The 14,898-nt window shown below is 36.4% G+C and overlaps 2 protein-coding genes across 2 annotated transcripts; both read left to right on the plus strand.

The window, feature by feature from the left end:
* The first annotated feature begins 253 nt into the window (after window positions 1–253).
* Window positions 254–3,530, plus strand: ptgdsa (prostaglandin D2 synthase a). Its single transcript, XM_079257250.1, has 7 exons — window positions 254–394; window positions 1,771–1,910; window positions 2,067–2,143; window positions 2,810–2,920; window positions 3,054–3,155; window positions 3,282–3,313; window positions 3,453–3,530. The coding sequence occupies exons 1-6, from the start codon at window positions 302–304 to the stop codon at window positions 3,311–3,313; spliced, it is 555 nt and encodes a 184-aa protein (XP_079113376.1). The 5' UTR covers window positions 254–301; the 3' UTR covers window positions 3,453–3,530.
* Window positions 3,531–9,878: 6,348 nt separating this feature from the next.
* Window positions 9,879–14,392, plus strand: ambp (alpha-1-microglobulin/bikunin precursor; the record flags this gene model as incomplete). The annotated part of the gene is made up of 10 exons (XM_079256353.1): window positions 9,879–9,998; window positions 10,339–10,481; window positions 10,748–10,824; window positions 10,961–11,077; window positions 11,261–11,362; window positions 11,603–11,658; window positions 11,896–11,980; window positions 12,083–12,250; window positions 12,602–12,765; window positions 14,291–14,392. 10 exons carry the CDS (start codon window positions 9,879–9,881, stop codon window positions 14,390–14,392), a joined length of 1,134 nt encoding a protein of 377 aa, XP_079112479.1.
* Between the last annotated feature and the right edge of the window lie 506 nt (window positions 14,393–14,898).

A 14,898-nucleotide genomic window follows, 5' to 3' on the forward strand; every position in this document is an offset into this window, starting at 1 on the left:
CCATGAGTTTCATGACTTCTCAAGACAACACTCAGCTGATTCAAGTCAACCACAAGCATGACTTACAGTATTCCCGATAAATCTGGGCTGTTTTTCCATGTATCTCCAACACTTGAGTTCTGTTCACAGTTCCTCTCCCATGATTGGCTGAAAACTGGGTGGGTGGATCGGCAGTCAAAACAAATATTGCCACAGGCTTTGCCGCACAGTTTGAGAGAGGATAGTTCACATTAGGATCAGGTCAGAAATTCTGTTTCAGTTTTTCAGAGTCTTCACCTTGCAACTTTATTTCTCAGCAGCCATGAGGACCACTGCCGTTTCTGTTGCCATGGTGATGTGTGTAATGATGATACAAGCAGATGTCAAGCCACAGAAAGACTTCAGCCTCCAGAAGGTAAAAATAACAGCATGATGTGTTAAAACAATCCTACTTAAGTGAAAGGACACTCAAACTTCTGCTTTTTATGTGATGATTATTTGTTGTTTATCAGGTGAAACTGAAGTGTGTTTGTGTGTGAATTATCAAAGTTAGAGAGCAGCTTCTCATTTAATACAAAACTAAAAAAAAATCAATTGCTGCCATTGATAGATGTATAGATGGCAAATTTCCTTATTCCCTTGATGCAGGTGAGGTTGAGGAATGTCAGAATTACATTTCCTGTAGAAGATATAACAAGAAAAACGTCATTAAAAGGAAGACCTTTGGTTTACTCTGGCCGATATGACAGGTCACCATGATGAGATTGTCCTTTATCTATTAAACAGTCACTAACAAACCAATTTGCTGAGATTTTTATGATTGGCTATTTTTTCTTATCCTGACAACACATCTGTCATAGTTGTACAGCCTACAAACTCTATAAAAACTAAAAAAAAAAAAAAAAAAAAAAAAAAGTGTCTTTATAGGCAGCATAAATCAAGCTTTTTAGGACTTTGTTTATATGTATTTTAAAGCACTAATGTTTAGATGTGATATAGGAGAAAATGTTCATTTAGCAGGAATTTGCAGCTTGGCACATTGGACAACATGTTCCTTCATTATATTAAACATCATGGCTACCGTAGTTTATTTTCAGTCAATCCCACAAGTACCACTCACCTTTCCTAAATAGTCACAGTTCACTTAACTTGTATCCAAAATTAGCCCTCAGATACTATTTACATTTACTCTGTCAAATACAGTCTCACAGCATTTTCTGTAAAATAACCAGAGAGTTATGTTTCACTAACAGGAAGAAAAATACCCTTTTAAAAAAAAAGTAATGAAAAGACGGTTGTACGGTCTATTGAGCCTTGTGTGTAGCAGGCTGTAAAATCATTGTACAGTTGCTTTAATTACACAAATTTACTCACCTGCTTATTTCAATTTAGACAAAGTTTTGTTTCAGAGATTTTCTGAAGTTTAAAATTAACATGCAAAGTCTTACTGTTTTACAAACAAGACATATTTGGAAACTTTTAATTATGGATTAACATTTTAACTAGCAAATGTCTCAATGAAATATCTGCCATTCCTTATTTACTCCATTTAGTTATTGTTACAAGTTTTCTAAAACTTCATATTTGAATACATTACAAATGAATGGACATTTCATTAATTTGTGACACACACAATTAAAAAAAGAGCTAATAAGTAAAACAAACCGCTGGATGTATAACTTGTATTATAATTTTTTTTACAAGTCTGAAATAAGCAAAGCCAAATCTTAAAACTACAAAACAACCTTTTTTTCTCAAGTGACTCACTTTTACATAAATCTGTGTGTTTAGTTTGCAGGGAAATGGTACCGTGTGGGCTTTGCCTATGACTCCCCAGGTTTTGCCCCATACAGAGACAAAGTAAAGGTTTCCATGGGTATCATCACACCACTGCCCAACGGCACCGTCAACCTCACCATGTGGGAGCTGACGTAAGTCTGTGTGAAAGGTTGGCAATTGGGATTGCAATGTAAAATAAACAGGTTACAGGATTATGAGTGCCAATGAAGGACAACAGGAATGACTATGACAAATGGAAAGTTGTGTAAAAAGTACACTAACTACTTTGTTTCCTCTGTGGGCTTCAGACCTTTTGGTTGTGTGACTCAAATTTACCAGTATAACAAGACCAGCGTACCTGGACACTTTACCTACTTCAGCACACGTAAGTATTTGTTAGTTGAACCTGGAAAGACACACGAGTGATATGGATAATTTTTTAAGACCTTTAGCATAAAACAAAAAAACAAAAAAAACCACGAATTATTGCATTAGTTTGTGCGTATATTTATTAATACAATCCTCTGGAAAATATTTGTTTTGTATTTTTTTTACTGTTTATACCACAAGTATTTTCATAAGATTGGAAGATTTTATTTATTTTTTTATTTTTTTATTTTTTTTGTTTATTATTTATTTGCATAATTTTCAATGGAATTCAATCAAATGAAATCAAATTAAAAATTCTTTTTAATTTAAAAATGTTAAATTATGACTTTTTTCCTAAAAGCTTAAATTAACAATTAAATAGGTGTTTGCAAATTGTTTTAATTATTTCTATTTGAAGCTATGTTAAAATAGTTTTGTATATTTGCTTTAAAGGATAAAAATGTACATTGACATGAAAACTTATGTTACCTATCTTGATTCTTTGTCTTTTAAGTTTTCCTGTTTAATCTAGATATATAAATACAGTAAGAGTTGCAATTAGTCTTAAATGCTCAGTATTATCCCACGAACACTCAAATTTGTTGAGTTTGTTAGTTTTATTGTTTAACAATCAAAAATCCAAAAAGAGGAAAAATACTTCTGTATTGTCTTTCATTTCCAGGCCACAACATGGTGAAGGACATCACAGTGGTAGATACAAACTACACTGACTACGCTGTGGTTCTGAAGCACAAGGTTTTTAACAGAGAGTACACGCAGGTGGCCCTTTATGGTAAAACACACAGGCAGACGAGATGCACAGTCATTTTTCTGTACCTCTAAATGCATGAGCTGTATGTTTTAGTCTGCTGTAGGATCACTGCAGCTCATCAGTTTCCTGTCTATGTGTCTCTGCACATCTGCAGGTCGCTCTCCGAGAGTCCGACACGATGTCATTCAGAAGTTTAAAGCCTTCGCTTTGTCCCAAGGTTTCCCCAGAGAGGCTATTCTGATACCACCTCCAGCAGGTGAAAAAAAAAAGAGCACACGGTGAAAATAAAGAATAATTACATGAAAATGCACACACTTATGTGGAGATTTGATGTTTTACTGATATTTGTCCATTCTAATTTCTATGCTTTTTTTCCTTTCAGAAAATTGCCCCCTATCAGGATCAGGACGTTAGGTAAATAGATCTATTTTCTTTAAAAACTACAAAAAAAAGGAAAACAAAATAATTTTATGATAAATCTATATGCATCCATGTGTGTGAACATCTTTGCCACAATTCCTCAGTGTAAATCCATTTCTCTTCATTCCTCCAGGTTCCCTGACTGATGATCAATAAAGATGGCAGTATATTCTGATGTGATGTTACAGAGAGTGGTATAAAGTAAAACAGAATAACTATAAAGATTATAAGAAGCAAACTGCTTATGGAATATTTTATTGTAGTTTTCTATTTTCCTACCTACAATACATAAACTATACTGGTACTTTAGTGGATATTTTTTTTTCTGGATATTTCTCCTCTTGTACTTATACCTGAAAATAATAAGTGTTTCTTTTTTACTGTTAGTATAGTCAAATAAACCCCCAGACTGGAGGTGTATCTGTGTATACAGATGACAAAGTAAACTGTATGTGTTGAACTACAAAAAGTGAAGAGTAGGGAAGGACGGATTTGCGTGCTTGTATTTATCAGACCCAAAACAAAATGCTAACATCAGAAGTAATCAGTAAAGTGACTGTATAGATGGACAATCCATGATTCATACATAATGAAATAAATAAATAAATAAATCATTTCTGTCCTCACCAGGTCTTAAATTTTGTCCATGAATGTGAAAACATTAACATATTAAAACAAGAATAAATATAAATCCTTAACCAAAGCAAAACAAAGAAGCAGTGTGTAAACAGATAAGTACACTGCTGCTTTCATGAAATAAGAATAGCATGAAACAAGTGCTGCTAATCAAATGCAGTTGAAAATCTGCAATATATAAAAGCAGAGGTTTTGGCTGTTTGCTAGTCTGGAGTATTCAGGTTTCATGATGCTAAGAAGTGATGATAATGTTGATCTAAAGGTCAAACTGTGCAATCTCCAGAAATGATCTAAAAAAGAATATAACAGCACAACTGAGATTTGCAGTCGCTTCTGTAAAAACCTGAATACTTGTGGCTCAAATATCCTTTGAACAGATGAGACCAGCATCAACATGTCAGCATGTTACTGTTTCCCTTTCAGCATGTCCCTATGTGGGACTCATCACACAGGAGAACTGGCATATATTTCACGTCAGATGCACTTCCCGACACAACCCACTGCATCTATCAGGGTATGACAGAGACTAATCCTGTCCCCCTCAGGGCTGCAGCAGCATAGGGCAGAAGGACTTGAACCACTAACCATCAGGTCACAAGAGAAGCAGCTCTACCACCTCAGACACTGCCACCCCATAAACATGTCAGCATGCCAGTATAAATTACCAGCATATAGCTGGTACTGTGACAGAGGGGGACAATTTGGGTTTGTTTTGAAGCCAAGGCACATGGGCACCTAGAAGTGGACTTTAAACTATATATCAGATATAAATATAAATTTTTTCTGTCAGTTTTTAACTGTGTATGTTTGACTGCTATAGGCTGGCAGAATTTGGGTCACAGAACAGGAAACTGACCCCAAAGAAAATCAGCAAATCTTCAACAAAATGACTCCAAAATAAAAACAATGCTCAAGAAGTTTAACACCAGACGTCAACCTCATTAAAATGTTCTGGTGGGGCCTTGATACATCTGTAAATAAAGAAATACCTGAAACATCAATGACCTGAAAAAACATCATGAAAAGAATGTGACAGGAATCCTCAACAGCAAAGTGAGAGACAATATTAAAAAGTTATCATTTTGAGTTATTGCTAACAAATGTGGCTACAAAAAGCATACTGTTTTCCACATTGCTTCTAAATTTTGGTATAGGTTTTTTTTAAAAAAACAAAAACGTTGTAATATGTCATGTTTTATTGCTCATCTGAAGTTGTTTATAAGTTGTTTATGCCAAGTAGTCTTATATGGCTGCATGAAAGACTCTGTAGAACACAGAAATTCTCCCTTTTCCTGGCGAATCAGCTTTTAGAAGCTCACATATATTGATTAGCTGATGTTTTAGCTTCAAACTCTGAAGTCCAGTGATTCATTTCCGATTAGTCAGAGCAACAAACACTCTTGTGTGTGTAGACACAAAGGAAGAGATAGAGATCATCGGACCCTTGCTCTTCCAGCTGAGGATTTCTTTGTAATGTGGTGGGCGGGAATTCACAAACATATTCACCAACATATTCAAAGTGACAGTTTGGCCCAGAAAGAGGGACGAGTGGTAGAGGGCAGAAGCTCCATCCTTTTAGAGTCAGCAAGCAGAGAAACGGAAGAAAAAAATGGGTCTGTTGCCTCTGCTGTTCCTTGACTTAATATGGATAATCTCAGCTGCCCCCCAAACAATGCAACAAAGTCTAATCCCGGTGCAGGAGAACTTTGATTTGGAGCAGGTGAGTGGCAGAAGTTCATGCATTATGATTGTTCCTGTCTAAAAAATTAAATTTTATGTCTTACTTTGCTTTACATCTTTACTGGGCAAAATATTTTTGCTATTGGATTTTTCTTTTTTTTTTTTTGCATCTCCCTTTTGGGAAATTTGCACTTTTTGTTCAGTAACTTCTCTGCTAATTTGATCACTTTTGACAAGACAATGCATAATATCAAGATGTAATATTTCCTAAATGTTCTGAGTTGTTGCTGTCATGGTTGCGCTTCAGACCACATGCGGATTCTCTGATGTACACAATGTGTTTTCCTTGCAGTTCATGGGGAGGTGGTATGAAGTAGCAGTGGTATCTACCTGCCCTCACTACATGCAACACAAGAGGGGAAACTCTGTGATTGTCACACTGGATTTGAAATATGTCCCATCTCAGGGAGACTTCACCATGACAGCTTCTACCTTCAGGTCAGGTGTGCATGTATATTACTGCTCACAAAATTTAAAGTTAAACATAATAGGAGTGTGGGTCTGCTTGCAGGAATGGCTTATGTAAGGAGATCTCCACAGATTATAGCTTGACCAACACGTCAGGACAGTTCTTCCATCATGTTGCAAGTGTGTTTTTGTAATTCCCTCTCAGATATCATTTCTACATCTTACCAAAAGGAGTTCCTGTGATGCTTAGATGAAATTCCTCTCTGCAGGGTTCGGTGCAGATGTTGATACCTTCGTAGTTCATTCCACCAATGAACATGCCATGATACTTCAGCTAAGCACAGAGAAACCATCGGGAAATAAAACCACCATAGGAAAGCTTTATAGTGAGTGAACTCTTGTGTCAGCTTAACCATCCCACCCATGGGTTCCCTTTTCTGGGATCTGGATGCGTTGTTAAGAAAATTGCAATGACTATAGAACAACTTTTGTCATTAAAACCACAAGACATTACCATTAGCTAAAATACAAGACAAAATATGAATAGGTGGGAAGTAGAAATTTAAATAAAAATGGATTAATCTCAAAACTGGTGAATTTACACTCTGTCATACCCAGTCAGATGGCAACAGTTCGAAGAGGTGGTGGGATAACATAAAGGGGTCTTATGATGTAGCATAGGATGATCATGTTCAGAGACAACTTTAATGTGCGAAATTGCTGTGGTGTCAAATTTGACAGCTGTTAACAATTTTCTGACACCATTTTGGCCTTGCACATGGGTTCACGTTACTGGCATTAATGTATCTTAATTATTATAAGGTAAAATATAGGAGACAAAATCTGTTGTTCTTTTTCTGCATGGAAGTACATTCAGATATTTATCTGAAGCTAGTGAGAGGTTTAAGTATAGCCTGTATTACAGTTACTCAACATGATAGTGTGAATGTTAATTAAATCATCAGCACTATTTTATTCTGTTTTTATCACCCAGGCACCTAAAATATTTAATGATTAACATATTTTGTTCTTAAAAATGGAACCTCCAGGAGGTAAATTAATTTAACTGTTAATCCGACAGATGTCTTATTTAAAGTAGGGCTATTTGGCTTGTTGAAAGATGTCAGAATGACCCTAAAATGTACTATGATCTTTACAGGCCTGTCTCTGGACATACTAAAAGAGCGCGTGATTAAAAAGATGTCAAACGATATGCCCAGCTGGTGGGGAACCACTGTTGCACAATAACCACTCCTGGAACTAAAAGAAAACCACAACACCATCATGCGCTCCACACACAGAAACACAAATAAAAATAATAAATAAATAAAAGGAAGGGCTGAATCTTCAACAGTTGTCTCTAATTAATCAGAACTAAATCAATGAAAACTTCACCAAAATCAGCACCGCAATTAACTCTAAAATGATGAGGGGGGGAGTCGTAACCTAACAAAACCCACTAGAAAAAGTATGCTATGGATATATAAATAAATACATTTTAAAAAATAAATAAATAAAAATAAATAAATAAACAAAAAAGATGGTAGCAGGGTGACCTGCAAGATAAAAAATAAACAAAGGAAAAGATTAAAACAAAATCTGTCTCGCTAGGAGTACTGCATTGGGAGGAAGTTTTCCAGCACCAGTTTCCATTTGGAGTTCAATACCATCCGTGTCACCTCCCCATTGGGATTCAAAATGCTAAAACCAAGTTTGTGATCCGAAATTAAAATTCATCGAGCCCATTCTCTGCCTGTGCTCACATTTTTCTGCAGCCTGGACAACAAACAGTACTAGTTACAGAGGAAGTCAAAATCAATCACAGTCTTCTGATTTACTACATTTATGTTTAATACAAATAAAACTTTTTATTCTCAGGTCGGACAATGACTGTAAATCCCTCCGTGTTGGACCAGTTTAAAGTAGTGGTCAGACTATATGGAATGAATGAAGATGCCGTCATTATCAACCAACCCAAAGGTGAACATACACATACACACCTTCTCTCAGATGATACTTGGAGATTCTTCACTTTTGAAACTCAACACATTTTTATTTCTCCAGTGACCCCAGAATGGCACACAAGCAGTAAAAAGCTAAAAACCCGCATGTGCGCTTCTTTCTGTATTCACAGGTGAATGTGTTCCAGGTGAACAGATGAAGAAGCCCACAACTCAGCTGGAGGTACTTGTTTCTCACAATGATGCTTTAAGCTTATATCTTATGGTGATAAGTCTCCAACGGCAGATTGTGCCCTGTATGTTTTTATTTCAGACTTTTGTTCCCAGGATGTGAAAATGAAACATGCAGCCAGCTGTGATCCTGAAAATAAGTACAACACTTTCCAACACATCCTCCATGTTAAAATGAAGAAGAATTTCAGTTTCTCTCCTTCCTGAGAAAAAAAATAATTTAAAGATGAATTCCCATTGAATTAATTTATTTGAATAAGGAAATGATTTGTCACTGATCATGAAGAAACCTCAGTTTCAGTAGTTTATAACTGTTGGTTGGGGTTAAATACCATTTCTGTGTTTGGACTGTTTCTGTGCTGAAGTACAAATACATCATTTAGGCTGTTCCTAAAATTATATTATTCAATGTATTTATAGTCAATCTTACAACATGATATCTAAATGTTCTCAATGTTTTTCACTGTCTGTAATATTATCCTTTCAGCAGTTAATATCCTGTTTCCACTGTATTTGTTCAATTAAATAACATGCCAAGAGTTATCTAGTCTTCATAAAGCTGACTAAACATATATTCATACTATTTGAGGAAATCTGAACGCCTAGCTGGGAGTTGACCATATGACTGTCACCAATGATTTTTTTTTTTAATCAGAACTTGCCAGTAGGAGATGACCAGATAAAAAACATGTTAGCTTTACTGACAATGTAAATACAAGCTACTCATCATTGGTGTGCTATTGATATCTTATACTTATACCCTTGTAGTTTTAAGCTCATCTATATTACTATCAGACATTTTAAGTAAGCCTGTGATGATAAGATAATTAATAAAAATCAATAGTTATTAAATTGACCGGTCAAGTAACATCATCTACAATAGCTGAGACTTCTAAAAAGAAATGCATGTGATGTGTGATAAATATATGCCATGCATTAAATCCTCTCTTAAAGTCCGGTGCCTGATAGCAGATGTTTTCTAAATGAGGTGTGCCTCTCCTTGGGGAGGTACAGGGACAAAAATCAAAGGGACTAAAGCTTGCTCAGACAAGCTGCATATGTGTGTAGAGTGAATAGATTGCGCAACCTCTTGCCCAGATGTAGAAAAAGAAAACATTCATCGTTACTCCAAGATCTGCTTTTCTTCCTAACCAAAATGATTCAGTGACTCTTTCAGAGCTACATTAACAAACTGTCAACTGCCACAGGACTAGGAACAAATAAACAAATAGATTGGTAAAGATAAAAGAAAATAAGGTAAGTGTAAGTGTACAACAGATCTTGGAAAAATAGCACACATTTGTTATTCGTTACTTTTGTAAATCATGCAGTGTATTGATTTGTTGAGTTTGCTGTAACTCTGAAGTCCAATGTTTAAGCGGTCATTTGCCAGTGCTGGCAAGTCAAGCTGCAGGGAAAGACACAGAGATGCAGAACTTTGCTCCTTTGCTTGTTTGTTTTTTTTTTACTCATCAGTGGGACTTGGTCTGTACACATAGCCCATAACGGTTCAGTGCCCTGATCCCTTCTCAGTTGTCGAAAGGGGACGATTCAGTGACAAGTGGACAGACATCTCTGACAGAATGCCACAAGCAGCAGTTCTGGTTCCTATGCTGGTGTTGGGATGGATCTGGACCCTTCAGGGGCTTCCAGTACTCCCAGATCCTCTGTATCCCACACAAGAGAACTTTGATCTGAGCAAGGTGAGAGACTGAGCTCTGTAGTCTGTGTTTAAGTTTCCTTTTTTCTTTTGTTATTATCTGTTGTGGCAGCTTGTGCTAAAACATGTTTTGTGTAGTTTGGACATATATGAGCAGTATTACTCTGTGTTTCCGATAAACAAGTAAGCTCTGTATTGTCAGCTTATACTGGTTCTTGGTTTAGTTCTTCTATTTTTTACTGTAAAGGTTTATTTAAAATGCTCAAAGCCTACTATCCTTTCTTTTAACTCTTGCATCTTTATATTTCTGGCTCTTTGGAGATGTGTTTTCACAAATTGTCCCAGTCTATTTAATTTCGGATTATGTAATTTCTTTTTGACAGTTTTTGGGAACATGGCATGATGTTGCTGTCGCAAGTACATGTCCCTACATGCAGCGCCACCGGACAGATTCAGCCATCGGCAAACTGGTGCTGCAGAGAGGTACCACTGAAGGGAAGCTTGAAATGACTCGAACTGTCCTCAGGTTTGTGACAAAATGTTGCTTCGTTCCCATGACTGAATGTCGAACCCCCTTTTCCTTCATGATCTTTGCTTCTCTTGCTTATGCTGGTGTATTGCAACAAACGTATTCTGAAAAGCTCTTTATAGTAAGTCTTTCACTGCCTGCTCTCTGATATAGTGTGTACACATTACAAAGTGGAAATCTGGATGTGATTAAATGTGAGTGAAAGGTGAATACAACACACTGCTTTATTCCACAAATAAGTGGTGCTGTATCTGTGCATGCAGACAAGGAACATGTAAGGAGAGGACTGGGGATTATGAGTTGACCTCTACACCAGGACGGTTTTTCTACCATGTTGCAAGTATGTTGTCTTTTTGTGTGTCAGTCTTTTTCCAGCTGACTGTTTTAGCAGTGTCCGATCTCTCATGGAAGTTTATATCATTCATGAATATGAACAGATATTATGACTTTTGCTTTGTTTGCTATCCTTCCTGCAGAGTGGGGGGCAGATGTTGATGCTTATGTGGTTCACACAAACTACAATGAGTATGCCATTGTGATTATGAGCAAAAAGAAGTCAACTGGTGATAAGAGCACCTCAGTTAAGCTTTACAGTGAGTCCCTCCCCTCATGTGTATTTTTCTCAATTTTGTTGCACCAGTCTTTGAAGGAAATATTCTAATAACTTATAACATCATCAAGTGAACTGAAGAGCAGATTTCTGTCCTGATGAGCTCACAGTAGTGAGAAGTGTTGTTTAAAACATCTTTTTTCATCTGTGTGACCGGCTTGTTCAGGTCGAACAATGACCGTGAGACCCACTGTGATGGAGGACTTTAAAAGACTGGTCAGAGAACAGGGAATGACTGAGAGCAACATCATCATTAAGAAGAACAAAGGTACCCTTCACATTACACAGAATAACACAAAAGCAGTGGCACTAACAACACCCATAATAAAACTGTTTGTTGACAGAAAAAAATGGTTTTTGCAATGCAGCATGAATGTATGATGTTTAATTAAAAATATATAAATAAATTAAAATGATACCATAACAACACAGATACATTTTTTCAAACACAAATATTATGGACATGAAGTAAATATTATGCAAAGGTTTTTAAGTGAACTCTATATAGGTGACTGTGTTCCTGGAGAGCAAGTGGCCGAACCAACAACTCAACCTGAGCATCAGGTAGTAAATAATAATATATTCACATATGTTTTTTTTCTTAATCTACAAACTGCATAGTATTTAAATGTTAGGAAAATCATTTTCTCTCATTTTTATGCAGCAATCTGGAAATGAATTCCCATCAAACCTCTTCAAAATGTTTTAAATCGTAATGTTTAAGATCATTGTTCTAATGTATACTGCTCAGATGTCTTTATGCGATTGACTGAAACTGCTTTGGTTGCTGCTGTGGCACAGAGGGTGAGGAGAAACGTGGTTCCCTCTTTGGCTACTGCAGATGTGGAGGGATCCGGTGCATATGAGCCTTTGTTCAATGGAACCGGTAGGACACAACATCCATTTTATAGAGTTAATCCGAAATCTGGGTCTGTTGTACACAGCAGGTTGTATGGTAATCCCTCACTCTCTCCATTTGTGTCCATAGAGGCGTGTAGAGCAGTCCCAGACACAGGACCGTGTTTCGGGATGCACCAGCGCTACTTCTTCAACTCTTCCTCAATGAGCTGTGAGCTTTTCAATTATGGAGGGTGTATGGGAAATCAGAACAACTTTCAAACCGAGAGGGAGTGTCTGCAGAGATGTCGCACTGAGGGTGAGGAGTCAAACTTATCTGCATATGAGGAATGCAAATCCAATCATCTTATAAAATGTTTTTTCTTTCCAATAACTTCTGATGGGAGTTGATGGGGAAGTTGTAGACATCAAATAAAAACTCTTAACATGTGGACTCTTTTCCACAAGCAACCAGAAACAAATGATGATACAGTGATGTTACTGTTTATCTATTAGCTAATGCAATTGTCTGTAATCTCAGCTACAGATGAACATGAGGGTTTGCACCTGCACAGTTTTCAGCAATTTTTCTTCCAATGACTCCTGCAGGACACAGAGAACTCAGTAATTCCTGTCATGATGATTTGATGAATGTCTCGTGTCTCTCTAGCTGTGTGCCGTCTGCCCATGGTAGCCCAGCCGTGCAAAGATCAGCCATCCATCTGGGTCTTTGACTCCTCTGCAGGTCTGTGTGTGCCCTACAAACAGGGTTTCTGCCAGGCAAATGCTAACAAGTTCTATACTAAGACGGAGTGTGAAGAGTACTGTGGAGTGGTAAAAGGTAAGATAAGAGAGAAAATATTTTAAAAGAGTAGAAACAGGCACACTTGTTGCATGGAAAAGATGGATTTAAATTCCAAGTTCCAGATATGTTTGTCTTCGTGCAAGCAGAACACCTAAATTCTTCATCACACACACAGAATAACTTTTGATCTTTTATAGAAGAGGGGCTGCTGATGTCCAGCTGAGTGAGGTGAAGAATCGTAGTTGCTCTTCAAACTGGTTTTACAGAAATTTAACATAAACCAGCAATTTACAAGAGACACAATAAACCCATCTTGCATCAGTACTGTTGACATGTCACAACAGATCATCAATAAAAAACTGCTGAAATATTCAAACCCTTTGTTTGCCATGTCGTTCTTGTTTAGCATTATTGATGCTCAAGTTTGAAATTAAAGTATTCCCGTAAGACACTGGAAATATCTCCTGTTTGGATTCTATACATGATTTTTGTGAAGATGTTATATAGATTACTTGGTGAAGAGAAATGGAATTCCTTAACAAAAATTATTCAACTTAAATTTATTTGTTTGTTTGTTTGTTTTAAGTGGGATTAATAGTCATTTCATTGTAGTGATTAAAAATAAATATTATTTCTTAAACAGGTCATTCATCTATTTATCTGTTTACTCGGCCATGTTTGCATTACACAGTTGTTTGTGTTGTTACTGTTACCAAAGGACATCCATGATTGCTCAACTTATCCTGACACTGATCAACTGTGTCTGTTAGGAATTGAGTTACACTTATTGGTTAGATTACTGCTGAGCATTACTTTTACAAAGATCTAACATGTAATAAGTGTTAGTCTTTATTCAAATTTGATTTCTTTTTTTAGTGTTTCATAGTTTTCATATTGTTAGTTATGACAATCAACTTTCAGTATGCACGGAAAATCTAATAAAAAAAAAAATTAAAGTAAATAGTGTAAAAGTGGCACAGGGTAAAATTCTCTATATATGGCATTTACTCAAACAAATGTTAGAGATTTGAATTAATTTTCATGACAAAATTAGCTCTTCAAATGACCCCTTCAAACCTTCAGCTTTCTGCTTGCAGCACAAACCAGTAGAGGGCGTTGTAGCTCTGTTAAATGATGACGCGCACATGCACATCTACATGTACACACACACACACACACACACACATATATATATATATATATATATATATATATATATATATATATATATATATATATATATATATATATATATATATATATATATATATATATATATACTTTTTTTTTTTTTTTTTTTTTTTTTTCTCAGCATTCTACTGCCAGCAGTCAGGAACTCTGGGAACAGAGAGCAGGAAGACTGGCTCCGCTGTATGTATATATATATATATATATATATATATATATATATATATATATATATATATATATATATATATATATATATATATATATATATATATATTATAGTGAATTTAGCCATCAAATGATGAGTCATTCAGTTCTGCAAAAAACACCAGACAACCTCACCACTGCATGCCCTCACTCATACAGCGGAGCCAGTCTTCCTGCTCTCTGTTCCCAGAGTTCCCAACTGCTGGCAGTAGAATGCTGGGAATATCCGGAGAGGAAGGGGAAGTGACATCACAGCGGTGACCTTCCGTACCAAGCCAGATCACCTGGTGCAGCCTTTACCACAGCTACCAAACAAACACCCACTTACACACACACACACACACACACACACACACACACACACACACACACACACACACACACACACACACAAATAACCAGAGGCGTATACTTTGTGTTCACATACATACGTATTCATGCCTGTGACACATTTTGACACCTCAGTTTGTTTTCCAAGACAGGAATAAAATAAAGACAGTGGTTCCCATGAAGAGGGAGGTGACAATGACCTCAATTAGTTCAGCAGAAAACTTTCCAACAGACAGTCTGAAGTAACTACAGATTTGACAGGAAAATTCCCACCAGTTCAGATTCTTCCTCACAACAGCTGGAGCCGCTTTTCTCTTTCTGGTTGTTAACCATGTGTTTAATACTACTAGCTTACAGGCAGCTGAGTTAGTCAGTGTTGCTATTGCAATTACATGTTTATTCAATCCACAAACACATAATAACTCAAATCATGCTTC

This window comes from Telmatherina bonti (assembly GCF_933228915.1).
Source record: "Telmatherina bonti genome assembly, chromosome: 17".
NCBI classification, from domain to species: Eukaryota; Metazoa; Chordata; class Actinopteri; order Atheriniformes; family Telmatherinidae; genus Telmatherina; species Telmatherina bonti.